This window comes from Spermophilus citellus, assembly GCF_964194105.1.
Source record: "Spermophilus citellus genome assembly, chromosome: 7".
In the NCBI taxonomy this organism is placed as follows: Eukaryota; Metazoa; Chordata; class Mammalia; order Rodentia; family Sciuridae; genus Spermophilus; species Spermophilus citellus.
The window spans coordinates 109,973,508-110,001,501 of record NC_138188.1 but is presented as its reverse complement, the minus strand read 5'-3'; the positions used below and the strand labels follow the sequence as shown (position 1 = coordinate 110,001,501).

At 37.4% G+C, this 27,994-nt stretch overlaps 2 protein-coding genes across 2 annotated transcripts in view; one reads left to right on the top strand and one right to left on the bottom strand.

The window, feature by feature from the left end:
- The window catches only part of DRC9 (dynein regulatory complex subunit 9), a 45,639-nt gene extending 25,104 nt beyond the window's left edge, over positions 1 to 20,535 (bottom strand). The window contains exons 1-6 of the mRNA XM_081302456.1: positions 20,518 to 20,535; positions 19,722 to 19,789; positions 18,304 to 18,574; positions 13,898 to 14,106; positions 10,005 to 10,133; positions 3,526 to 3,607 (exon numbers count right to left, since the gene is read on the bottom strand). Coding sequence (XP_081158582.1) covers positions 3,526 to 3,607; positions 10,005 to 10,133; positions 13,898 to 14,106; positions 18,304 to 18,574; positions 19,722 to 19,729 — 699 coding nt within the window. The 5' untranslated portion in view covers positions 19,730 to 19,789; positions 20,518 to 20,535. The remainder of the gene's footprint in view (positions 1 to 3,525; positions 3,608 to 10,004; positions 10,134 to 13,897; positions 14,107 to 18,303; positions 18,575 to 19,721; positions 19,790 to 20,517) is intronic.
- A 2,639-nt stretch (positions 20,536 to 23,174) lies between these two features.
- Positions 23,175 to 27,114, top strand: RPL35A (ribosomal protein L35a). Its single transcript, XM_081302046.1, has 5 exons — positions 23,175 to 23,368; positions 23,886 to 23,929; positions 24,133 to 24,285; positions 25,629 to 25,773; positions 27,058 to 27,114. The coding sequence occupies exons 2-5, from the start codon at positions 23,919 to 23,921 to the stop codon at positions 27,079 to 27,081; spliced, it is 333 nt and encodes a 110-aa protein (XP_081158172.1). The 5' UTR covers positions 23,175 to 23,368; positions 23,886 to 23,918; the 3' UTR covers positions 27,082 to 27,114.
- Positions 27,115 to 27,994: the final 880 nt, after the last annotated feature.

Below are 27,994 nucleotides of genomic sequence, written 5' to 3'. Positions count from 1 at the left end.
TCCATTTGTAACTACCACAAAAAATTCTGTATTGATTGTTTCTGCACATGATTTTTCACATATATACATTCTATTGAGTGAACTGATGGGTCATAAGATATGCCTATCTTTTAACTTTAATAATAGGAAACTTTTCCAGCATAATAGTATCAACATAAATGCTCAGTTTTAGAATATTAGAATGCCCATCATTCTACATAGCCAGCATTTGGGATTATAAATTATTTGTCCTAATGAAAATATAACTGTGTCCTCTTGTGGTTTCAATTTGCATTTCCCTAATGACAACTGAGGTTGAACACACTTTTATATGTTTATTAGACCCTTGGACATCCTCTTTTTGGAGTGCCCATTCACTCTCTGGCTTGTTTTTCCATTAGGTATCTATCCCATTCTAATTAATTTGTAGGAGTTTTCCATATATTTTAGATTTAAGCACTTTTCTGATAATGTTTGATTATATAAATATTAAGTAAATGATTATATACATACTTTATACCACATTGGAGCTTCCTCTCTCTCTCTCTCTCTCTCTCTCTCTCTCTCTCTCTCTCTCCCCTCTCTCTCTCTCCACCCCTCTTACCTCATCTTCCCTTCTCTGTGTGGTGCTGGGGATCAAACCTAGGGTTCTACACATGCTAGGCAAGTGCTCTATCACTGAACCACATACCCCAAAACATTCTTTCCCTCTCTTTTGATGAACAGAAATTTTTAATTTTTTTTAGTTGTAATTGGACACAATACCTTTATTTTATTTATTTATTTTTATGTGGTGCTGAAGATCGAACCCAGGCCCTCGCACATCGAGGCGAGCGCTCTGCTGCTGAGCCACAACCCTAGTCCAGAAGTTTTTAATTTTTAATGTAGCCAAATTTACCAACCTTTTTCCTTTACAATATGTACCACTGGTGGCCTGTTTAAGAAATCTTTCCCTATCCAAAGTCAAGATGGTAGTCTTCTATAATATCTAGAAATTTTATGCTTTAGCCTCTCACATTTAGATTTATACTGTAATGGTTAATTTGAATTGTCAATTTGGTTGGATTAAGAGATGGTGAAGATAGGCTTCTGGATGTGTCAGTGAGGGTGTGTCTAGGAATGACTGCCATGTGGGATAGTGAACTGAAGTAGAGACCTAAGAGTAGACAGCACCATCCAATAGGATGGTGGTTCAAATAGAACAAAAGTTGGAAGAACAAGGAAGCAGCAGTAGATGCAAGTTCAATTCTTCTTGAATGGGTTTTCCTGATTGTGGCTGTTATTGCCTGAGGATATCAGACTCTAACTCCTTCACTCTTCTAAAGCGGACTCTGCCAGTGATTCTCCAGGGAGTTTCCAGAAGCCTTCAATATAGGGCTAGGGTAGCATGGTTGATCCCTCTTGTTTTGAGGCTTCAGCCTCTTGGACTGCGCAGCTACTAGTTCTTCCAGCTCTCCAGCCTACAGATGGCCATTGTGGACTATCCAGCTTCTGGTTGTAAGCCAATCTAATAAGTCCCCTTTTTTTTGGTAATCATACTTCCTGTTGATTCTGTTCCTCTAGAGAACCCTGACTAATACATATACTGATATGGAATTGATTTTTGTGTATGGTATCAGGTCAGAGGAAAGTCTAATTTATTCCCAGGTATGCAATTTCTTCAGCATTATTTATTAAAAATACTGTTTGTCACTGTACTGTTATACCCTCCTGTCACAAATCTGTCATGGTTTTCTTTATATTTTGTTCCATTGCTCTATTTGTAAATTATTGCACTGATATATGCTAGGGTTTTTTTGTTGTTGTTGTTGTTGTTGTTGTTCTTTTCAGTATATGTGCTGTTTTAATTAGTGCAGCTGGGGGCTGGGGATGTGGCTCAAGCGGTAGCGCGCTCGCCTGGCATGCGTGCGGCCCGGGTTCGATCCTCAGCACCACATACCAACAAAGATGTTGTGTTCGCCGAGAACTAAAAAATATTTAAAAAAAAAATTCTCTCTCTCTGTCCTCTCTCACTCTCTCATTAAAAAAAATATTAGTGCGGCTGTACAATAATTCTAAAAATTAAAAAAAAGTCCTTCTGCTTGTTCTTCTTCAATACTGTTGACTATTTTTACTCCTTAGCATTACTTTTTTCTTTCTTTCTTTCTTTTTTCACCCCCCTTGATACTGAGGATTGAACCCAGAGGTGCTTTGCCACTGAGATACATCACCAGCCCTTTTTATTTATTTATTTATTTATTTATTTATTTATTTATTTATTTATTTATTTAAAGAGAGAGTGAGAGACAGAGAGAGAGAGAGAGAGAGAGAATTTTTTTTTAAATCTTTATTTTTTTTTAGTTTTTGGCGGGCACAACATCTTTGTTTGTATGTGGTGCTGAGGATCGAACCCGGGCCGCACGCATGCCAGGCGAGCGCGCTACCACTTGAGCCACATCCCCAGCCCCTATTTATTTATTTTTTGAGACAGGTTCTCACTAAGTATTTAGATCCCCACTACCTTGCTGAGGCTGGTCTTGAACTTGTGACCCTCTTGCTTTAGCCTCCTGAGTTGCTGGGATTATAGGCATGTGTCAACATGCCCAACTCTGGCCTTAGCATATCTATATAAATTTTAGGATCACTTTATCAAGTTTCTAAAAAATAAGATGAAATAATATAAAACCCAATCAGGATTATAATTGAGATTGAAAGAAAGATTATATATAGATTGATTTGGGAAGAATTGATATCTTTTTAATGTTGAGTCTTCCAACCTATAAACATAAAGATTTTTGTTTCAATTAACAAGGGCACTGTGCCACTGAGATACATAGCCAGCCCTTTTTAATTTTTATTTTGAGAAAAGGTCTTGCTTAGTTGCTGAGACTGACCTTGAACTTGCGATCCTCCTGCCTTAACCTCCCAAATTGCTGGGATTACAGATGTGTGCCACTACACCCAACTCCCAATGAAGCCAGATTTAAAGTTAGGTAGTCAGTGTAGTTAGGTAAATCGGGTCTAATACCGAGTGAAATCTAAAATGGAGGCCATACTGAGAATGACTCAGGGAAAACAGGACAACTCATGGAATGTTTATGAAGTCCTGAAAAGGCCCTAGGCCAAAGTCCACCTCAAAGATGTGTTAATCAACAGCCCCAACAGATTTGGAAATAGCCCATCCCAGAGAAGTGATAATCCCATCCCAAAAGGTGATAATTAGGCCCACCTGTGTCCCACCTCTAGGGCCTTCCAACCTACATTCCATCACCAAAACTATAAAAAGGGGAAACAACCGCACTTCCACGGATTCCACCTCTTGGGTCCCCTTCTTCCTCCGGGAGAAGTCTTTTCTGCTGTCCTTTAATAAACTTCTAATTTCTACTCTGACCTGGCCTCGGCGTGCTTCTTTGGTGTTATTCTTCAACCTCGGGGAAGCAAGGACTCGTCACCAGTCAACAGCGGTAACACCAAGATATAATCTTTAAATTCCCTGAAAATTGCTTGACACCCTCTCAGATTTTGTATTTGCCAGGTAATTTTTGTATTTGTCCAGGTAATCCTTACCTGTACTTCAGCTTGCCGTTCTTTTTTGACATTAATCAGCTGTTTTTGAAGGGATTTTATCTTTTTTCTTCCTTTTTCCTCCCTAGAAGAAATAAGAACATTTTGGGTTTAGGGCAGGGCTTCTCAAACTGTAGTATGTACAAGGATCAATAGGACATTAAAAGCAGAATCTATAAGTTCCTCCAGAGAGTCTTACTCAGTAGTCCTGAGATGAGGCCTTGGAATTTGCATCCCTAAGGAGTCCAGGCAATGCTACTGGTGCTAGTCCATGGAGCACACTTCTTTTTTAAAAAAATATTTTTTTAGTTGTCAATAGACTTTTTTAAAAAAATTTATATATGGTGTTGAGAGTCAAACCCAGTGCCTCACACATGCTAGACAAGCGCTCTCCACTGAGCTACAACCCTAGCCATGGAGCACACTTTTGTAACATTTTTTAAAAAGACTATTTTTTTTCATAAATTTGTAGATTTTCTGGCTTATCAGTGCTGTATTTAAAATAGTTTCTGCTGAAAAAAATTAAAAAGAGGAGGAAAACGAAGAGACAATAGAGGATCTCTTCTATTCTGAATACTTTAATTATATATTCTTATCTCAAAATAACCTTAGGAGATAGTCTAACATTATTCCTATCTTTCCTGTGGTAGACACAAAAATGTACCTTGTAGACTTCCAACTATAGGGAGTTTGTGTGATCAGGTCCCAGCTTTTTTTGGTTCCTAGGGTTGAACCCAGGGGTATTTAACCACTGAGCTCTGAAATTCTTCACTGTCTATATTCTAGAGTCACTTCCCATAGAAAGGTGCTAAACCAATTACTGAGTGTGGCAGGGATACCAGGGCAGGCCCTTTCCAGAGAGCCAGGACTTCTCTAATGGTTGACTTTGCTCAAATACTCCTTGATGACCTTGCCAAACCACCTTTTGACAGCCCAGGGATCTTTCCCATGCAAATTTTCCTCTCCTTCTCTTGGGGTCAGTCTTGCATTGGATCTGAAGGTTCCCCAACCACCATTTCTCTCACACAGGTGTTTCCCCTGATAATATCTTTGCTTGGATAATCTCATCTTGACCTCTATTTCTCAGGTCACCTGAACTAACACACTTTCCATGGTCACAAAAACAGTAATTAGCAGACATGGTTTAAACTCAGTCCTGTTAAACACCAAACCTGAGAATGTAACTACTTTGTGTGACTGATTCTCAGGTTGTCCTGAGAAACAGAATTCTGCTTCTTTCTAGAAATTCCAGTATTTAGGTTTCAAACAAACAAAATAACAAAACAATATAAAAATAAGAAATCAGGCACAGTGCTGCATACCTGTAATCCCAGTGACTCAGGAGGATGAGACAGGAGGATTGCAAATTCAAGGTCAGCCTGAGAAATTTAGTGAGGCCCTAGTAACTTAGTGAGCTCAAAATTAAAAATAAAAGTTCTGGGGATGTAGCTCAAAGTAAAGTATCCCTGGATTCAATCCTCAGTATAAACAAATAAATAAATAAACAAAAGAATAAAAAAATTTATCACTAAACTGCATCTAGGTAAATATTTTTATTCAAGATTTTTTTTGGGGGGATGGGTACTGGGAGAAAACCCAGGAGTGCTCTTCCATTGCGCTATATCTCTATGCCTTTTTTTTTTTTTTTTGGTTCCTGGGGTTGAACCCAGGGGTGTTTAACCACTGAGCCAGCTCTTTTTTAATATGTTATTTAGAGACAGGGTCTTGCTGAGTTGCTTGGGGCCTTACTAAATTGCTGCTTTGAACTCTGATCCTCCTGGCTCAGCCTCCTGAGCCATTGGGATTACAGGCATGTGCCACCACACCCGGCTCCCCAGCCCCCCCTTTTTTTTTTTTGTAATTTTTTTTTTTAGTTGAACACAGACAAAATTCCTTTGTTTTACTTATTATTTTATGTGGTATTGAGGATCAAACCCAGTGCCTCACTTTGAAAGGCAAACACTCTACCACTGAGCCACAACCCCAGCCCCTCCCGAGCCCTTTTTAGTAAAATTATTATATTTTATTTTGTGACAGTGTTTTGCTTAAATGCCCAGGCCAGCCTTGACTTTACCATCTTCCTGCCTCAGACTCCTGGGTCACTGGGATTACAGGTATGCACCATGCACACAACTTTTATTCAAGAAATTTTAGAAAGCATATACTTAACTAGAGTGTTGAGATTGTCATTGTCAAAACAAACTGTATATTAGGTATTTCCCACTTACAGATCAGAAGAAACACATATGAGATATGCATAATACGTTATCTCTACTATTAAATCAACCTCCCAAGGTCAGATTCCTTCATACATACAAATAAATGTCATTTATAGGAGGCTATAAAAGTAATATATGACCATTTTAGAAAACCTAGAAAATGAAAAAAGAAAAGAAAAATTATCCCTAACCCCATTAACTAGAGTAAACTCTGGTTAAAATTTTATGACATTCCTTGCAGTCAAGGTACACTATAAGTTTCGTCTTCCAGAACTGAGGCTATATTATTTATCCTATTTTTTCGCTTAGAGTAATTATGTGCACTTTCTCTTTTCAATTAATTGAACATATGTATTTATTTCTGTTCCCCCTTGAAATAATACTGAAATAATAAGAAAGGAATAATAAATGATATAAACATACAAAGAGATCGTAAGAGAAAACAATGCAGATAAAAGAAAATTAACAAGATTATGGAAGATATAAAGCAAAAAAGAAAATAATGAAATATAAATGTGTACAGAATGAGAAATCAAGAAGAAAACTGAATTAAGCTGCAGACCTCAGGAAAGCTCAGCACATAGAGGCACCAGGCATCTTTGAAGGCAGGTAGAGCTTGAGTTCCTTCCCAAGTCCTTGTGGTCATAACTGCCTTTCTTCATCTTGAACATGATGTTAGTTTTTTGTTTGTTTGTTTTTTGCTAGTTTTTGCTTTGTCTCTTGCAAAGGTTGAGCCAGAAATTTGGGCAGTGGATGCAGTAGGAGGTGGAGAAGAAGGTCATGCTCAAAAGAGGGAAACAGCCAAGCATGGTGGCATGCTGGTGGATTCCAGCAGCTTTGAAGGCTGAGGCAGGAAGATTGAAAGCAACTAGAGATATGAAAAATTGTGCTCTATATGTGTAATATGAATTGTAATACATTCCACTGTCATATATAAATTTTAAAAATTAATAAAAAAAGAAGAAGAAATAAATAAGGGCTGGCGATATGGTTCAGTGGTTAGGCATCCCTAGGTTCAATCCCCAGTACTCAAAAGAAAAATAAATTAAAAATAAATAAAATTAGGGAAACAATAAAATTCTACTTATTGTATAGTGAGTTTCCCCAATCTCCTTCCCTGGCCAGCTCCCAAACACATGGTAGTCAGAGATCAAATACAGTGAATAACCATTACTTTTTCACTGCTTCTTGACCCACCAGGGGAAAAGATCTATAGATTCACCCAGCCCATTATATAAGGAATTACTATTTACATGTATAGAACATCCAATCAGCTTCTCAGTGCTTCACTCTTAAATACAAAGGGACCAAGTATTTAAAAAATTACTCTAACATTAAAGACAGAGTCTAAAACAAACTTGAGGAGAAAAGCAATTTAGAGAAAAGACAGACAATACAAGGAAGATAAACCTTAAAAAAAAAATAATAAGACAAGGAGCTGGGGGTTCGGTGGTAGGATGTTTGTCTTAGCATGCATGAGGCCCTGGGTTAATCCCCAGCAACAAAGGATGCTATGAAAAAAAATGAAAGACTTAAAGAGAATAAGAAAGAGTTCTTGAATTACACATGTTAGCATGAAATCTTTAAAAATTAAATAAAAGGATAAGAAAAATCAAGTTAAGGAAATCTGAGATTAAAACAAAACCCATACTGATGGTCAATGAACAAACAGGATAAACTTATTTTACTTGTTTATTACCCAATCTGATATACTGTTATAGCAAAATGGACTCAGATAGGGTCATAGGGCAACTCTCTGCTCAACTTTTCTGTAAATCTAAATTTGCTCTAACAATAAAGTCTAATAACTTAAAAGAAGCATTTCCTAAATACAACTTACTTAGTACTATCAAAGAACAAAATTTCAACAAATTTAGTTTAAAGATCTAATTAGTTTTCATTAGCAATTCATGAATTGGGCAGCATCCCATCTATGAAACAGAAAGGCATTCCAATGAGCTGAGCAGAGGAGGTAGGTTTTATTTATTCACTTAGCATTTGTTAGCATTTAATGAATCTCCAGAGCTCTGTGTGGCTTCAAGCCACCAGGACACAGGTACCCCCAACACCCTTAATCATCTCCTCAGTTCTTCTGTTGATAAATTTGGCCTTCACCATGTCAGGCTGCTTTGGGAATTTTCCCTTCCCCCAAAATGAGGTAGGTTTTAGGCAGAAAAGTACTGAAGAAGCAGAAACTGGGGGCGGGGGGGGGGGGGGAAGCAGATTATCATTTAAAGTTACTTTTCTTACAGGGTTAAAGCAGAGGAAACTTTTTTTTTATCATGCCAGCACCTGTTCTTAAAACATAAAAATCCCCTCTAATTGGTTGCTGTGAATTTGCTAGTTTTTAGAAAATTGGACTGTTTTGAAATACAGTTTAATCATGTGGCATCTAGTGAAAGCACTCCATTCTGGTTTGGTATGATCTGTTGGGAGTAGGACAGGAACTCAGTCCTAATCATCGACCTCCCATAAATTTTATTGGACTTAACAGTACCTACTTTATGCTCAGCTTCCTGACACAAGATAGGAACAGTCCTTGTGTGGATTGCCAGTAATAAATGTTAAGTCTATAATAGCAGTTATTATTGTTATTAGGCAACTACTATGTGCTAGCAACTATCTTTTACATGTATTAATTAGTCTAGTGTTCATAATAACTCCAATATAGCTGGGGATATAGATTGCTTACCATGTGTGAGGCCTTGGGTTCAATCTCTAGTACCACAAAACAAAACCAAAATAAAATGTAATAATTCTAGTGCAGAGTTTATTAGCAATATTAAGGAAAGAAAGAAAATGGAAAACAATTCCACCTATCCAGACAAGATAACCACTTTTTTAATTCTAAATACAGTCACCCCTTCATATCTGTGAGTTCCACATCCATGGATTCAACCAACCATGGACCAAACATATTTGAGGCCAGGTATGGTAGTATAGATCTATAATCCTAATAACTTGGGAGGCTGGGGCAGAAGGACCACAAGTTCAAGGCCAGCCTCAGCAATTTATTGAGACCTTGTGTCAAAATAAAAAATAAAAAGGTCTGGGGATATAACTCAGTGGTAAAATGCCCCTGGGTTCAATTCTCAGTACCAAATGGGGGGTGCAATATTGAGTATGTACAAACTTTTTTTGTCTTTATTCCCTAAATAATATAATAACTAGGTATATAACATTTATTTTATATTAGTTCTAATAAGTAATTTAGAGATGATCAAAATACATGAGAGAATGTGCATTGGACAGTTTTGGTATGCACTTGGAGTCCTGGAAGCGAGCCCTTGTAGATACTGAGGTATATGGACTCAGAGAATTTTATTATTCTCCCAAAGAACTTAAATGTGTTGATTTTCTTTTTCTTTTTTTTTTTGGAGACGGATGCTAGGAATTGAGCCAAAGGCATCAACACATGCTAAATATGTGCTCTACATATTACACCCCAGCCTTGTGTAGAATATTCTTAAAACATAAAAATCTTTGGTACAAGTTGAAAGTTTCTTTAAAAGAAAACTTCTCTTGGTATGCAATTTTTTGTTTGTTTTCTGGTGCTTGGGATAAAACCCACGGCTGTGCACATGTTAGTCAACTGCTCTACCATGGAGCTATACCATAGCCCCAGCATGAACTTGTTATTAATCAAAGATTTTTCACTGAACTCAGTCTCAGGCACAGTGCACACTCAGGTACAGTGACACATATTTGTGATTTCAGTGGATCAGGAGGCTGAAACAAGAGAATTTCAAGTTTGAAGCCAGCCTGGGCAATTTAATAAGACCCTGTCTGAAAATAAAAAGTAAGGGGCTGAAGATGTAGCTCAGTTGTAGAAACCCCTGGATTTAATAACAATAAAGGGTTGAGAATGTAGTTCGGTGGTGGAGCACTCCCAGTTTCCATCACAAAAGAGAGAGAGAGAGAGAGACATATTACTATAGAAGGAAGAACAACCTTGATTTATCATAGATTCAGATAACTAACGCCCTCAAGAAATCTGAGGTATTGACTCAGATTAGCTAGGAATAGAACCCAAATTTCTCACTTTCAGTTACTCAGTTATATCTTCCCTGGAAAGGAAATACTTGTTTTGTTTTAAAGTGGGGCTTGGTGGACACATCTGCAGTCCCAGCTATTCAGGAGGATGAGGCAGGACTACTACTTGAACCCAGGCATTTGAGACCAGGCAATCTGCACAACATAGCAAAAGCCCATATAAAAAATTTAAAAATAAAATCAAAGCAAAGAAACATAACATTACTTTACCTGGCAATGATATCATAGAAATGCATTTTTTTTTCCCTTTCTTTGTTCAAGGTTTGCAGGAGAGTTGTGAAAGTGCCTGAATCTTGTAACTCCCGCATGGTATTTTCAATCGCATCACTGAAAAACATCCTGTAAAGAGAAACAGAAAAAAAGTTAATCAGATATATTTCCTTACCTTCACAAAGGGCTGTAGAAATCAAGTTTAAAGCTAGAAAAAACATCCTAAATTGGGATTATCCCAGGAATGTGATAATAGTTTAGCACTAGAGAGTTTATTAATAGAATACACCAGATTACTAAAGACTAAAGGAGAAAAATCATAAAATCATCTCAATAGTTGTAGAAAAGGCATCTAGCAAAATTCAATACCCACTCATGATTTTAAAAGAAACACAAAAACAATAAACTCAGGAGGGTACAGTGGTGAATGCCTGTAATTCCAGTTACTCAGTAGGCTTCGACAGGAGGATTCCAAGTTTAAAGTCAGCCTGTGCAATGTAGCAAGACCCTATCTCAAAATAAATAAAAAGAGGGGCTGGGGTTATGGGTCAGTGGTAGAGTGTTCGCCTACCACATGCGAGGCCCTGGGTTCAATCCTCAGCATCATAAATAAATAAATAAATAAATAAATAAATAAATAAATGTATTGTGTCCAACTACAACTAAAAAATAAATATTTTTAAAATAAATAAATAAATAAAAAGTCTGGGTATGTAGCTAAGAGACTGAACTCTTGGGTTCAGTCACTAGTATAGCAAATAAAACAAAAACAAGAAACTCCACAAATTGTAAACAAATGATAACTTCCTTAACTTGAAAATCTTTACATACCAAGCACCAACAACAAATGTTGAATCAACTGTATGATACCATATGCATAACATTTTAAACATGTGAAACTACTTGTATTGTTTAAAGAAAACACATGCATGAATACTAAAACTGTCATAACATGCTAGAAAATAATAAACGTGAAAAAGTAGGAGGACTGAGATTGGAAGTTTTTATTGCACCTAAAATATGTTTCTTAAAAAAACCAAAGCAAGGACTGGGATTGTTGCTCAGTGCAACTTGCCTAACATGTGTGAGGCCCTGGGTTGAATCCCCAGCACCACATAAAACTAAATAAACAAAATAAAGGCATTGTGTCCATCTACAACTAAAAATATTTTTTAAAAAATACCAAAGCAAACATGCTAAAATGTTAACATTTAGTGATTCCATACATAAGACTTATTATTTCATACTTTACACTTTTCTGTATGCTTAAAATATTTCAAAATTTTGAAAAAGTTAATTTAATTTTTTTAAAGAGCTAATTAAACCCTCACATTTTAGAGATGAGTAAATCTAGGTTCAGGAAGCTTAGGTGACTTGTCCAAGGTCACATAACTAGCTTGAAAAAGATACAGCACCATATAACTTAAGTTTCTAGTCTCCTAGTTCCCTCCTGTTTATAATATTCTTCTAAGTGGGAATTTTTTTTTCTTTTTTTTAAATTATTAGTTGTTCAAAACATTACAAAGCTCTTGACATATATTTCATACATTTGATTCAAGTGGGTTATGAACTCCCACTTTTACCCCGTATACAGATTGCAGAATCACATCGTTTACACATCCACATTTTTATATACTGTCATACTAGTGTCTGTTGTATTCTGCTTCCCTTCCTATCCTCTACTATACCCCCTCCCCTCCCCTCCCTTCCCATCTTCTCTCTCTACCCCATCTACTGTAATTCATTTCTCTCTCTTGTTTTTTTTTCCATTTCCCCTCACTTCCTTTTATATGTAATTTTGTATAACAATGAGGGTCTGCTTCCATTTCCATGCAATTTCCCTTCTCTCTCCCTTTCCCTCCCAAAATGGGAATTTTTAAAACTGCTATCAGGGCTGCTGTAGCTCAGTTACAGAGCACTTGCCTAGCAAATGGGCACTGGGTTCAATTCCCAGAACTTTAAAAAGAGAAAGAGAGAAATAAAAACTCCTATTTATTGTTTTCATACTGAGTTGGCTGGAACTATACTCACTACTTTATTAATAAAAGTTCACACAAAAAAATTCAATTGCTACATTAATAAAAAATTATTCCCAGTACTACACGCCCCCAAAAAGAAAAGAACTATACAGAAGAAACTAAAACATAAGAATCTGAGCAATAAGAACTTATCTCTTATGTAATAGGTTAAGATAAAACAATTAAAAATTCTTAATTTGATATGATAAAATTATAAGGCATGAAAACACTAGAACAAGGAAAGTATATAGAAACTTGCTACAAATTCCCATTTGAAATTCATAAACTACTGTAGTTTTCATGCCATTAATATTTGATTTTCACTTTGATTCTAGATAACAGGTAGAGATGTACATTTCATGATTACATATCACTCTAGGTTTCATAATTGAAATTCTTAAGGAATATATATCTAAGACAAATCCCCTAAAAATAATCTGAGACTGGTATTTTTCATCTCTCAGGAAAATATATGAACCATCACAGTAAGAATGAAAAGAACATTAACCAGATTGGGTAGTTCATAAGCAGAATACCTTTCTGTCATATGTGCAAATCTGGGCCAGACTGATTTTTAGCAAGAATCCTTACCTTATTTAGATCTAATATAGAAGTTGGAAAAATTTTTCTGTAACAGGAAAAAGAATAAATATTTTTGGCTTTGTTGGCCATAGATCTCTTTTACAACTAGTCAACTTGTGGATTATAGCATGAAAGCAGCCCTTAACACTGCAAACAAATAGGAAATGTTGTATCCCAATAAAACTTCTTAAAAACATACTTCCAACCTGAATTTAGCTAGTGACTTTGGGTAAATTCAATAAGCTTTCATTTACCAATAGTCTTTTACCATACAACAACAACAACAACAATAACAACAAAAACTGATTAATAATAGAAATTGAGACTACTTTAAGAAATCCTCGCTATTCCTGAGGATTTCTTAAAAGTAGTCTCAATTTGTGGTAGTCTCAATTTGTGGTGCATACAGTATCACACACCTGTAATCCCAGAGGTCTGGGAGACTAAGGCAGGAGGATCAAGAGTTCAAAGTCAACCATAGGCTCTAAGCAAAGATCTAAGCAATTTAGAAGGGCTGGGGATGTGACCCAGTGGTTGAACGCCCCTGGGTTCAATCCCTGGTGCCAAAAAAAAAAAAAAAGAAAGAAAGAAATCCTCAGGATTAAAACATGATTTTTAGGATTTGCCTACTTTGATAATGGCTATTTCTTATTAATAGATAAAGCATCACAGTAGCTACCAATCTGTACTAGACACTAGGCTAACACCTTTTTTTTTGGTGGGGGGCTAGAGGGGATTGAATCCAGGTGTCCTTAACCACTAAGCCACATCCTCGGCCATTTTTGTACTTTATTTTGAGGCAGAATCTCGCTAAGTTGCTTAGTGCCTCACTAAATTGCTGAAACTGGCTTTGAATTCACGACCCTCCTACCTCAGCCTCCTGAGTCACTGAGATTACAGGCAAGCACAACCAAATTTAGCCAAAGGCTTTATTTTTAATCCTTACATTAATGTTGTAAGGTTGCTACCATTATCCTTTTGGGGGGTTCTGGGCATGGACCCCAGGGCCTTGCATATGCTAAGAATGTGCTCTATCACTGAGCAATACCCCCAGCCCTACTGTCATTTTTAAAAATTGGATACAAAGGCTCAATAATTTGCCCAAGATAATACAATCACATGCTTTCAACTGTACTACACTGTTTCCAGGCAGTCTTCAGACAATCCTATTATCAGCAATCACTTCAAATATAATGACAAATTCTAATGCAACATAGCAGTCAACCAGCCTTGTATCCATTCTCTCATCTATGTATAAATGCATCATTACATTTCCAAATATGTTCTCCTTACCTATCAATCTGAATTTTCTTCATTATCTCTGTAGACATTATGGACTGCATTGTAGGTTGTTTAAAGACAAGATCCTGCATTCTGTTAAACTCCATGGAAAATTGACCTCCTTGCGGCATTTCTGGCAACGTGGGTTTTTCTTTAGTTGAGACTGGAGTAGATATTTTGTTTGTAGAGACCAGCAGAGATTTTTCTAGGCTACTGATATTCTAACAAAATATGAGGTTAAGAAAGATTTTTTTTAATGAAGAGATAATGCTCTAAGACGACCTGCCTCTGTCTATAAATATTTTTTTAACCTCATTTTAACCCACTTGTATGCTATCCTCCAAAAAAATGTTCCCTCTTCTTTAGTCACATCAAGTCCACATATCCTGCTGTTTTGTGTCTTCCTGCTTTCACACAGTATTTTCTGTCATTCCCCACTTACCACCTGGTAAACCACAAGACTCTAATAAAGGTTAAGTTTGGGCCTGGCATGGTGGCGCATACCTGTAATCCCAGTGGCTCCAGAGGCTGAGGCAGGAGGATCTCAAGTTCAATGCCAGCCTCAGCAAAAGCAAGGTACTAAGCAACTCAGTGAGACCTTGTCTTTAAAAAAAATACAAAACAGGGCTAGGGATGTGGCTCAGTGGCCGAATGCCTGCTGAATTTAATCCCTGGTATCCAAAAAAACGGTAAAGTTTGGGGCTGAAGGTGTAGCTCAGTGGATGAACATTCCCTTACTATGTGCAAGGCCCTGAATTCAATCTCCCGTATAGACACACACAAAGTTCTTTGTGAAATATGGACTCAGTGAAATGCAGTTGGTCAAGCAGGGATTGAAACTCTGAAACTGTGATCCAAAAATACACTTCCTCCTATAAGTTGTTCTTGTCAGATATTTTGGTCATAGAGACGAAAAGCTGACTAACAGTCATGTACAAAAAAGCCAAACTAATTTATTTTTCAAACCCAAAATCAAATACTAAGGGGCTATAGGAACAGCATGTATTCTTTTAATTAATGATTTTTACTTAATCTGTGGCTAAAAGCTTGAGCTATTGAGAGTGACCACAAATTTAAACTTTAAACCCGACTTTTCTTTTCTGGCTATATCCCTTACTAAACCATGTTGACCTAATTAAATAGGTAACTATTTCACATCTCTGTGCCTTCATTTCCCATTGGTAAATCGATGATTAATATTTTATATTTTGCCTTATGAGGAAAAGATAAAATGTAATGCTCAGGAGGATTCATTTTTCTGATTTCCCCAACCATTATTTCTCTATTTTTATGCTTGAGCATCTGGAAAAGGACGCAAATATGTCACATGGCCCAATTTACTGATGACTTTTTAGAAGGAGAATTTAAACTAGCTAAATATTCTAGTCCATTCACTATATACATTCATATATTTATTTATATTTACATATTTACATATTTTTTGGTACTGGGAATTGAACCCAGGAACGCTTAAGCACTAAGCCACACCTTCAACCCTTTTTTAAATATTTAATTTTGAGACAGAGTCTCGCTGATTGCCTAGGGCCTTACTCAGTTGCTGAGGCTGGCTTTGAACTTGGAATCCTCCTGCCTCAACCTTTCCTCAGCTGCTGGGATTATAAGTGTGTGCCACCCCGCCTGGCACTAAAAAGTATTTTATGTAGTACACACTATGTACAAGGTGGGGATATTAGAACTTGGTTTTGCCTGGCTTAGGACTACCTGGTGAACTGCCATAGATGAAAGTGAGGTAGACTGTGAATTTATTGTTATTCAACAAATTCTGACATTGAGAAAAGACACTAACATGTTTAGTCTATGTTGGTGACATAGCTCACTTATGACAATAGTATAAGCTATATTTATACTACTATAAAATCACAAGGAGGGTTTTTGTTAAGTCAGAAAATTTTGGAGGTGAAAGATCACTATCATAAAACAGAACAAAAGTTTCATTCTTTTTTTTATACCTTTATTTTATGTATTTATTCTTATGTGGTGCTGAGGATAGAACCCAGGGCCTTGCACATGCTAAGTGAGGACACTATCACTGAGCCACAACCCCAGCCCCCAAAAGTTTCACTCTTACATTTACTGGAGTGGTGATCTCTGCTGAACACTATCAATTTAAGTTTTTCATACTCTCTTGAGTTTCTATGACAGCAAATTACTCTTTTTAAAGACTGAGAGTAAGTGCAATTAATAAGACCTCATTTATTAACTGAATATTTTCCCATTATACTTTTAATTTTTACTGAAAAAGACAATATAAATAGGAAAAAAATTAGCCTTTTCTGGATTCTTTGTTAACTACATTAAGGACTACATTCTTGTTTTATAGGCATTAAAAGATTTAGTTCTTGGCCTCTGATTTATTTGCTCCTTATAAGTTGATAAAAAATTAATTTATATTATGAAATTCCTGTAATACTGATGTTTGCTTATTTGTTTATTTATTTATTTACTTGCTTGCTTACTTACGGTAGTGCTGGGGATCAAACTCAAGGCCTTACTCATGATAGGTAAGCACTCTACTACTGAGTTAAGTCCCTAGCCCATTAACGTTATTTTAAAACTATCTCAAACCAGGCATGGTGGTACACACCTCTAATCCCAGTTATTGGGGAGGCTAGGCAGGAGGATCTGCAAGTTTGAGGCCAGCCTGGGCAATTCAGTGAAACCCTGTTTCAAAAAAAAACCACCAAAAAAACCCAAAAACATAACAAAGGGCTAGGAGTATAGCTCAATGGTAGAGTGTTCACTTAGCATGTACAAAACCTTGTGTTCAACTCCCAGTAGTACCAAAAATACAACAAAGTAACAACAACAAAACCACCTTCAAATTCATAGAATTTTAGAATTGGAAGGGATATATGGATCATTTAATATAAAACTCCATTATAATTTGCAAATTAGAAAACTAAGACCAAGAAAGTGAAATTGATTGCTTATTGTTTACAACTAAACCCAAAGGTTTCCTGACACAAAATCTGGTGTCCTATTAAAATCTTAAATAAAGTTTTAAATGTTAATCAAGTTTTAAGATCCCAGACTATACTACTACTACTACTAATAATAATAATAAAAAAGAAATTTAAAAAATATTATGGGCAATTAAAGGGAAATTTAATTTTCTTTTATTAATATGGACTTCTTTCTTTTAGACCTGGAAAGCACTTTACCCTCTAACCTATGTAGCAATTTCATTTGTCATAAGATCAGAAGAATATATTTTGTGCAAATCATATGTCTAAAGAAGAAACCTATGTAACTGAGGTTTACAAGAGTTTAAAAATTTGTAAAGACTTTTCTCACTACCAAGTTAAGCTTTTTGATACCTCAGTGGTCCTTAGGAGTCCAAAAAGTCATTGGAAATATAATGACTGAAACATGGCCAGATACACACAAAAGCAGGATACAAGATAGCCAGCAATTACAACAAGGTCATTTTTTTTTTTTTATATTGAGGATTGAACCCAGGGGTACTTTATGACTGAGTCACACCCCCAGCCCTTTTTATTTATTTATTTTTGAGACAGATTCTCACTTAAGGCCTCATTAAGTTGCTAAGCCTGGCTTTGAACTTGTGATCCTCCTGCCTCAACCTTCCAAATCACTGGGATACAGACACATGCCATCACACCTAGCCTAAAGATGTTTGTCTGCTGGTTGCTTCGGCCTCTTGAATAGCTGGGATTAAGGCATGTGCCACCATGCAGCCTACAAAATCATTTAGATTAAAACAATATTGAGAGTCCAGTTGAATTTCCTCCCTCTGTTAGCTTTTAGCCACTGAGAAATACAAGATAGGTAGGAGAACTTAGTAATTTAATCTCCTCAGTATACATACAGTTGTTTGATCTCCTCAATATATATAAAGCTATCCCTCAGCACCTACAGTGAATTGATTTCAGGACTCCTGTGGCTGCTCAAGGCCTTGTATAAAATGGCACAGAATTTGCATATAACATATCTATATCCTCTCATACCTTTTTTCATCTCTAGATTACTTAAAATAACTAACACAATGTAAAATAATTGTTACACTGTATTGTTAGGGAACAATCACAAGGAAAAAAAATCTGAACTTATTTACTACAGACACAATGTTTTTCTGAATATTTTTGCTCAGAGGTTGAATCCATGGGTGCAGAACCTGCATATATGGAAGGCTGACTGTTCTATATTTACAGTGACTTAACCATACACCTTTTGAAATAATACCAATATCTTGGAAAGAGATATTCTGCCTCATCATGTACCTTGAGCTATGACAATTTTATTCCATCAATTGAGAATACATGTCTCAGATAATTATGATAGCCCTTTATCTGAGATAAAGATATTCCCCAAGTTAAATTTACTATAAATGATAAAAAGGAAAGAAAGCAAAATTAAATAATGGAGAGTTTAATTACCATGCTAGAGCTTTGTTTTCTTTCATAGTGAACTGGCATAATATAGTTTAGAATAGAAAGTTGGTCAAGGGTATCCTCCAGAACTGCAGAGAGTCTCAGCACCTCTAGAAGGGAAAGTGGCTCTCTGATTTCTGGGATGACTTCTATATCTACTACATTAGTTGATTCTTCCTCTTCTTCTTCTACGGCACTAGGTGGTTGGCCTGTCACCAACACGGTTACCTCAGGATTCCAAACTTTTGGAGAAAGGGGTAAGTCTTCAGGACTATCTCTTAAAAAAGAATAAAGAAAAAAGAAGTTAATGACCAATATCTAAATATTATTTAGATTCAAAAGCATAGGCAGCATGTAGATCTGCTCCTGTGAAGTTTTTATTGTCATATAACTTAGATTTTTTTTTTAAAGTAGGCATTTACTTGGGATTTTGCTAAATACCTTCCACTTTGATGAAACAAGGACAAAAAATATTGTTTAATAAAGACATATAGCCCATGCTGTTTGGCTATGCTTAACCAATTTAAATTTGAGACAAAATCAGCTTTATTTTCAAACATCATCTTCAAATGCTAACCAAAATTTTCCCATGATTAGAGAAAAACAGAATGTGGTAAACAGCCTCCAAAGTGGCCCAAACAGTTCTCACTTTCTGGCATTTATAGCCTTGCATAGTTTCCCTGACAGTGAGTAGAACTAACCTATGTGGCAAAAAGGATATTGTGAAAATGACAAGAGTGTGACTTCCAAAGTTAGGTGATAGAAGACATTACAGTTTCTACCTTACTCTCTCATATCTCTTCTCTGAGGGAAGTGAGTTGCTGTGTCATGAGGACACTTGATCAGCCTTGTGCAGACATGCATGAGAGTGAGAACTAAAGGCCTCTTGCCATCAGAAGCATCACTTGACAGCCAAGGCACCATCTTGGAAGTGGATCCTCTAGCCCACACCACTAAGTTTTTAAGTAACTACAGGCCCTAGTGCACTTCAACTTTATGAGAGACCCAAAACAGGACCATCCCTCCAAGCTGTTACCAAACTCTTGACCCACAGATACTATGTAAAATAATAAATGTTTACATTTTTATTTTTTATTTTTTGAGAGAGAGAGAGAGAGAGAGAGAGAGAGAGAGAGAGAGAGAGAGGGAGGGAGAGAGAGAGAATTTCAATATTTATTTTTCAGTTTTCGGCGGACACAACATCTTTGTTTGTATGTGGTGCTGGGGATCGAACCCAGGACCCACGCATGCCAGGCGAGCGTGCTACCGCTTGAGCCACATCCCCAGCCCATGTTTACATTTTTAAATCACTAAGTTTTAGGGCAATTTGTTAAACAGCAATAGATAAAGAGTACATAAAAATTACCATAAAGCATAACTAAAAACATACACACATATACAATGAATTAGAATTTTGAACATACTCTTCCATTCTTCTTTAGTTTTGTTATCCTCCACAATGTATTTAATAATCTCACAAAAAGGCAGTCAACTAGAATGAGAAGGAAACATTGAGATTAGTTTAAGGGAGTGCTGAATGATGTTTCAGTTATTTATATTCCCTTTAAAAGAAAATTTAAAAATTATAAGAGCTGTGGTTTATCCTCTCACTTTGCTTAGTAGAGCAGTCCCTGGTATAAAAGAAATACTGATATTATGGGATACAGGTCTAACAAGTAGTCAGCTTAATTATAATTCTACAAAACCTGAAGATATATGCACTCCTTTTCTTCTCCTCTTCCTGTTCTTCTCCTTTTTGCAGTACTTAGTACTACCACTAAGCTACATCCCAGACCTTTTTATTTTTTGAGATAGCATCTTGCTAAGTTGCAGAGGCTAGCCCCAGATTTGTGATCTTCCTGCCTCAACCTCCCAAGTAGCTGAGATTACAGGTGTTCACAGACAGGCCTAGTAAAAGAATATTTTAAAAATTTAAAACACAAACATATCTCTCCTTGGATTTCTTCCATGTTTTCCCATTATCTTAGAACAAGGACCAAAATTCTTGGTCCACAAGTCTGCATGATCCAGACCCATCTGGCAATGCTGTTTTCTTGCTCTTGTCTTTAGCCTGAAGGGTTTCTTTCAATTCTATGGAATCTTGCTCTCTTCCACATGCTATTCCTTCATTCTTTTCATCTTTTCACCTAGTAAAATCCTACTGGACCCATTAGATACCAACTTAAAACAGTAGCATTTTTTGAGACACCTACTATTTACCTCTATAAATTCAATCTCCATCAATTTCTGTGCTCTTAAGACTGATTCATATGGAATCCATCAATGAGAGAGTCCAGAAAGAGATCCAGGTGCAGGAGAGTCATGTCAAGTTATTTTTCTTCCCAGCTCCCTCCCTGACATATTATCTTTGGTTGGCTGTTTCTCTATTGAAGGTCATGGCTCCTGCAGGCAATCCTCTTCAAACCCTCACCCCACTCCTGGCTTAGGTAACAACTTCTTTCCCTGTGCCTAGAGACTGCATTATCTTTTTAAATTTTATTCTTGCCTTTATGTTTGTAAGGTACTTCACTAAACTCTTACCATGCCAGATACACACACACACACATACACACACACACAGTGTTGTATTTAACACACTGAAAGAAGTTTCATAAAACAACTTAACATGTGATACTTTGTTTTATTGTTTTACATTTTATTTTAAAAAGTATGATCATGATCTACTAATGCATCATCACCTGCAGTTTGAAAAATGCCTTAGATGTCACTTCTCTAGGTGTTTCTTTCCCTGACCCAAAAAGATGGATCATGCTTCCTCTATTCAAGTAATCATAGAACTCTGCAAAGCTCTCCTTACAATTTGTAATGTTTATGTCAATTTTACCCAATAGTCTGTTAGGTTTCATGAGAGCAGGAACCATAACAATAAATCTCACTATTGTATTGTAAGCACAGGCTCCGTGCACAATAAGTACTTAATACCTTCAGGAATGAATCTTTCTTTTCTAAGTTAAATAAAGAGGAGAATCATGCTGGCATGTTCTCAAATCTGAGGTACACACTAATGACATATTTGCACACAGCATTTCACGTGTAACTACACTCAGTTCTCATTTCATAGATTACACAAATATTTTTGCATAAAAGTCACAATTTTAATATTGGGTGCTATCCATTGTACCTTGAAGTCTATTTTCTCAAAAGGAATATGCTATTGTCAAATAAACTTCTACGTACTTTACAAGTGTGGAATGCCTCACAAAAATTTGTGTGTCATCCTTGTGCAGGGGCCATGCTAAATCTTCTCTGCACCATTCTAATTTTAGAATATGTGCTGCTGAAGAATGAATCTCTTAAGTAGCAGAATTTCTAGTATATTTCTGGGACAGAGAAAACTGGATGGGATAGTGGGTTACAAGGAACATAACCCTATCCTGTTGTATTTAATAGAGTACCTGATTTTAAATGTGACATACATTTATTTCATAAAATGTTGGAGTTGTCCTTTACTCCTCTCTCTCATTAATTATGTATCAGCAATACATTTAAAATATTCAGAATTTCAGGACTAATCACCTGTAACTGAATGTCCATCATCTCTCAACAGGACCATAAGAGTAGCCTCCTAACAGGTCTTCCTGCTGCTTCCCCTGCTTCTCTTCAGTCTCAACACAGTGAACCCATCAGACCTAGTCACTCTTTAGTTCAGAACCTTCAAATGGCTTCCAATGCCAGAGAAGGAAAAAAAAAGAAGAAGAAGAAGCCTCTTAATTTTTCTCCACAAAAGTTATCACTTTCTAATGTACCATATATTTTACTTGCTCGTTTTCTTGCTCCCCACAGTATGATGTAAGCTCCATGAGAACAGATTTTTGTTTATTGCAGCGAGCGTCCTACAATTCTCGATCCTTGGTAGCCATTCAACAAACTAGTTGTTGAATAAATTAATCTATAGGGCTACCCAAGTAAATGCGCAATAATCAGGAAATGTAAACCTCTGATTCCTCCAATCCATCTCATTCTAATCTTACAAGTATTTATGAGACCTATTAAGCATGGCAGGACGCGGGCGCCCCGAGTTTGTCAGCTCAAAGAATTCTCCTAAAGAGGCGGTAAGGCCTTCGCTGGACGTACATGCTCTCCCTCCGAATAAAAGCAAAGGAGGGAGATAACTTTTAAAGGCATTTCACTCGTTATTTGGGATGGGCGGGCGGCGGATGTCTCACGATGTGGCCCAGGCTGGTCTCGAACTCGCGGGCTCAAGCGGTTTTCCCGCCTCAGCATTCCGGGTAGCTGGAACCACAGGACTGGGCCACTACGCCCAGCTTTTAAGTCGTTTCATTTAAAAGTGAAGGGAGTAGAGGGAAAGGAAGGTAAAGTGCGGGGAAGTAGGAAAGGAATTGCTCATCCTGCCTTCGGGCTCCCAGCCTTTCTTTTCAAGTCTAGGGTAGGATCCGTAGGTCTCCCTTCGTCCTACTTCTCTGAGGAAGGAGGGAAAGACATTCCTTATGTTTGAGAATTAAAAGTGTGATATCTAAGCGGGGACGAGCGTTCCCCGGTCCAGCTTTACCTGCAGCACCTCTCGCCTTCGGAAACAAGCTAAGCTGTTGCTATGGCAACATAGAGGGGAGGAGACCGTTTTCGCTCCTCCTTTAGCTGGCTAACAACTTTGCCTCTCTCTGTTCTCAAACACTACAGGTTGAAGCTTGCAAAGATGAAAAGACTTAGGGAAAATTTATATGAGTGCTCCTGAAAGTGACTTTTTCAGTCCGAAGACGATTTCTAGGACTAGTTTTTCTGGCAGCCGCGGAGGATGCCTAAATTAGGGGCGGGGCTGAGAAATGTTTATCCCACAAGGCCATGCGGCGGGGCCTCGCCTTCCTTTTTCCGCCATCTTGGAGCCTGTGGAGGTGAGTAAACCCCTCGCTGGTGAGCTTTGGAGGCAAATAACTGGGTTGGGTTTACCCATATACCGTGGCGAGGTACCGATTCGGTTCGGAGACTCTGCTTGCCAGTGATTTCTGTGGGTTCCGGGAAGAAGGAGGACAGGATGGCGGAGATGAGAGACTGATTGTGCTAGGCTCCTAACACCTGGTGAATGAGCGCTGCGGTAATTATAGGGGATTTGGGGGCCCAAGCGGGGTAAAATTGTCACTCTTTATGCAGTTGCTTGTGGAGCAGTGGTTCCTTTAAGCTGCCTTTTTTTTTTTTCATTTGCTCCCATTCCATACTTTTGCATGTTTACAACCTCAACTTTTCTCTAAGCTAGAGCAAATGTCTTCTGTGTGTTTTACCGCCAGCTTCGTACGTAAATCTTCATTTTTCAGTGAATTTTGTCTGTTACTGATAGCGGCATGAGTTTGCTCAGGGCTTCCGATTGCGGCTTTTAGGCGTTCTTCAATGTGTGGTTTTGCTTCTTAGTTACTGTCTTCATTTTGGAGTTTGCTTAGGTATCATTCTCTGAGGTTTGAATGTTTCGCCAAGCTCTGTGCTTCATGTAGGTGCATTACGCTTCCCCATATTCCCATGAAACGGGTCAAAAAGGAATATGCCTGAGAGGCTTAAGAAAAATGACAGGTGAGAAACTTGTGTTGCATGGTTTTAAACTTAGTTTTGTTTGTTTTAAGGCCTGCTGGGAACAGGACTTCTAAAAGACAGATATGTCTGGAAGGTATGCTTCTTAAATATATATTTTTTTTCTCTCCCCACGCCACTTTTAGAGGTAAACCTATATGCTGGTTAAAAATTTGGTGTTTGCTATGAGTAACTTTCAGATGGGGGCCCTCACAAGTCAAATCATCTTGATGGTTTAGGAAGACAACCGAGATATTTTAACAGTTACATTTAACATAACATGTATCCTGTGTTTCTTAGGTTGTGGTGCAAAGCCATTTTTGCTGGCTATAAGCGGGGTCTCCGGAACCAAAGGGAGCACACAGCTCTTCTAAAAATTGAAGGTGTTTATGCCAGAGATGAAACCGAGTTCTATTTGGGCAAAAGATGTGCTTATGTGTACAAAGCAAAAAAGTAAGTTTATACTACTGTGTGCCTTGGAATTTTTACTTTTTACTCTGCCTTATTTTTCTATTGAAAGGATAAATAATGTTGGTAAAGTAATTGGTACTTCTGTGGCTTCTGCTTTGATCCTTTTAAGGAACTTCATGGGAAGTTACAGGAGGTGTGTTTTTTTTTTTTTTTTTTTAAACTATTGTGGGTAGTGTTGCACTGGGAAAAATCACAGCTGTCACTCAAGAAGTTTCAAGAAGCAGCTATTTACTCTTAATGGTTTATGTAATGCTTTTTTAACGTACCTTAGTTAATTTTGTTCTTTAAGACATTTTTCATGTATGCTTTTAGATGTTATATTGTTTTGTGTATGTGTGTGTGGGGATTGAACCCAGGGTTTTTCACAAGCCCCTAGCTGTACCCCCAGCCCAAACGTGATTTTAATACTGGGCTTGTGGGGGTGGTGGTGTACTGGGGATTGAACTCAGGGGCACTCTACTACTGAGACATACCCTTCCCCTTTTTTGAGATTTTTAAATTAACACATGTAGTTGGTTTCATCCTGGCAGATTCATGCGTTGGTTCATGGAATTCCGATTTCAGTTCATGATCCCCAGCCCTTTCATTTTATTTGGAGATAGGGTCTTCCTGAGTTGCTTGAGCTGGTTTTGAATTTGCTGTTCTCTTGCCTCAGCCTTCCCAATCACTGGGATTACAGGAGTGTGCCACCAGGCCCAACTTAATCCTGGGGTTTTTAGCTCACTCCAGACCAGTTAAAATCTCTGGCCTCCTTTTCCTGTTTAGTCAGAGTATTCCTTTAAAATTTCTAGTTCCATCACATGTAGGTTGTAAACCCCAGTGGGTCATCTCATTCAGTAAAAAAAAAAAAAAAAAGCTAAAGTCTCAATGAGGAGCCTCTTAAGAACATGTGCATTGAGGACTCCACATTTTTGCTCTTATCCCAGCTAGGGCTCACCACTTTGTACCTACTGTCTCCCTAACTTGGGGTTATTATTTAAGGTTTTTGGTGTAGGGGTTGTGTGTGTGCCCCTGCGATGAGTAGGGGTGCTGGGGATTGAAATCAGGACCTTGTGAATGCAAACTAAGCACTCTTCTACTGAACTATCTCTCCAGCCCCCCTTCAACTCTTTAGCATATGCTGTTCCTTCTCTCTGCCATGGTCATCCCCTGATAAAGGTGCCTGGTATACAATAGTTATTTTATCTGTGGAATTAAAAGTGTTCCAGACATACTCAGTGGGTAACCAAGTTTGAGAGGTACTAGAGGTTAGTAACCATGAACTTGTATGAGACTATATTGTTTATGTGAGTTTTCCTTCCTTTTTTATTCCCTTTTAAAATCAGCAACACAGTGACTCCTGGTGGCAAACCAAACAAAACCAGAGTAATCTGGGGAAAGGTAACTCGTGCCCATGGAAATAGCGGCATGGTTCGGGCCAAATTCCGAAGCAACCTTCCTGCTAAGGCCATTGGACACAGAATCCGTGTGGTAAGTAGAAATTTTTAGCAAAACAGCCCTCTTCTGAGACAAACTAAGCTCAAGAGGTTGAGCTGTAACTTCTAAGGATTTTTTTGAGTGTAAAATGAAGCTAGTAAATTGTGCCCAAATCAGTGACTGTAGTGTAGATAATGAGTATTACATAACATCTGATTTGGCATCTTATAGGAAGGTGATGACAAAGTGTTCAAACAAATTGTGCCTATCTGCATGGCGGCACATGTCTGTAATCCCAGTGACTCCAGGGGCAGGAGGATCAAAAGTTCAAGATTGTCCTCAGCAATGTAGTGAGACCTTGTCTCAAAATAAAAAAATAAAGGGCTGGGGATAGAGCTCAGCCATAAAGCACCCCTGGGTTAATAATAATCCTCAGTACAAAAACAGAAAATTTGTGCCTAAATTTGAGTTTTGCCAAAGCTACTTGAGGGAAAATAATTTCTTTCTTTCTTTCTTTCTTTTTTTTTTTTTTTTTTTTTTTTTTAGTACTGGAGATTGAACCCAGGGGCACTCAAAACACTGAGCTATATCCCTACACTTTCTATTTTTATCTTAAGGCAGGGTCTTGTCAAATTGCCTGGGCAACAAACTTGTGAGCTTCAGCCTCTGGGATTATAAGCATCTTTGTTCAGCCTTTAGATGTTATCAACTTTGTTTTGTACATGAAGAAAACATTCTGAGGTTTAGTCTTAGACTCCAAATCCTGATACTGTTTTTCCTCAAATAACTCCTGCTTTTTCTTTATTAGGATCCATTTTTAGTTGACCATAATCTTGGGGTCATAGGGATACTGTAGAACCTTGCTGAGCATTTGAGCTTTCTCATCAGAGGATTCTTACTCTAAGAAGCAAAATTAAATATTCTCCCAATACTTTTTAAATTATTTTAATTTTCGGTATTGAGGATAGAACCAAGGGCCTTGTGAATGCTAGGCAAGCCTTCAATTATAGAGCTATACCCCAAGCCCCAGTACTTCTTTTTTTAAGAGTAGGTTCTTAAGCATATTCTCTTATAAACTGAATGCTACACAATTTGGTTCTCAGGAACCGCCAGAATATGTCATTGGATACCTTTCAGAGATGACTAAGGAGGCTAGGGATGTAGCCCAGTAGTTGAGTGCTTATTTAGCATACGTGAGGCCCTAGGTTCAATCTATAGTATAGGGAAAGAATTTCAGATAAAAGTGGGATCATAAGAGATTAATTCATGTTATGGCAATCAGTAACATTTTAAATTTGTATATAACATTGACCTAATAATGTTCTTTTTTTCCCCTAGATGCTGTACCCCTCAAGGATTTAAAATGGAAAATAAAGATGGATTTGTGTTCTTGTATTTTTTTGTTCAGTGGCTCAAAAAAACTTAATTGTCTTCAATTGATTTCGCTATATGCTTAAAATGATGGAGGTTTTTCAGCATCTTCAAAGTACAAGGAAATCAGGGATGGACAGTATGAGGCAGTTACAGGGATTTAGAAAGTAACAGGTTAACATGAATACCTTAATGGGCATTTTTGGAGGAAATAAATATGCTTTGGGGAAAGTGGGAAGTGAAAGAAGCATAAAATTATCTCTTAAAAGGTCTGGGGATGTAGCTCAGTGGTAGAGTGCATCAGACTGTTTCATCCCTAGTATTACCTACCCCACCCCAAAAATGTTTTTTAATAGTATATACAGTATAGATTGGTTGGGAAGCTTATGAGTGAAAATGGAATTGGGGATAATTTCAGTAGAAATTACATTGATATTTAAATTTTAGGGGCTGGGGTTTTTGATCCAGTGGTAGGAGTGCTTGCCTAGTATGTGTGAGGTACTGGGTTTGATCCAACCAAAATTTTTTTAAAATATTTTTTTTGTTGTCAGTGGACTTTTAATTTATTTAATGATTTATGTATTTATTTGTGCTGCTGACGATTGGACCCAGGGCTTCATGCATGCCAGGCAAGTGCTATACTAGTGAGCCACAACCCCAGCCAGCCCTACAACTAAAAATTTTTAAAGAATATTTTAGATTTCAAAGATGTGCTTAAAATTATGCAATAAATCATTTTGCAGTATGGTTGTAGAATTCTGATTGATGTAGTATTCAGTAGTTGTACTAAAGCTCAAGTGGCCATCAAAGGAGCCCAATTTCTTTAATGATTGGGATTTACACTCTTGTCAGTTTCATTCATTGGGAGTGTGGCCTCAAGCAAAAGCAATGCATTGGAGTAGCA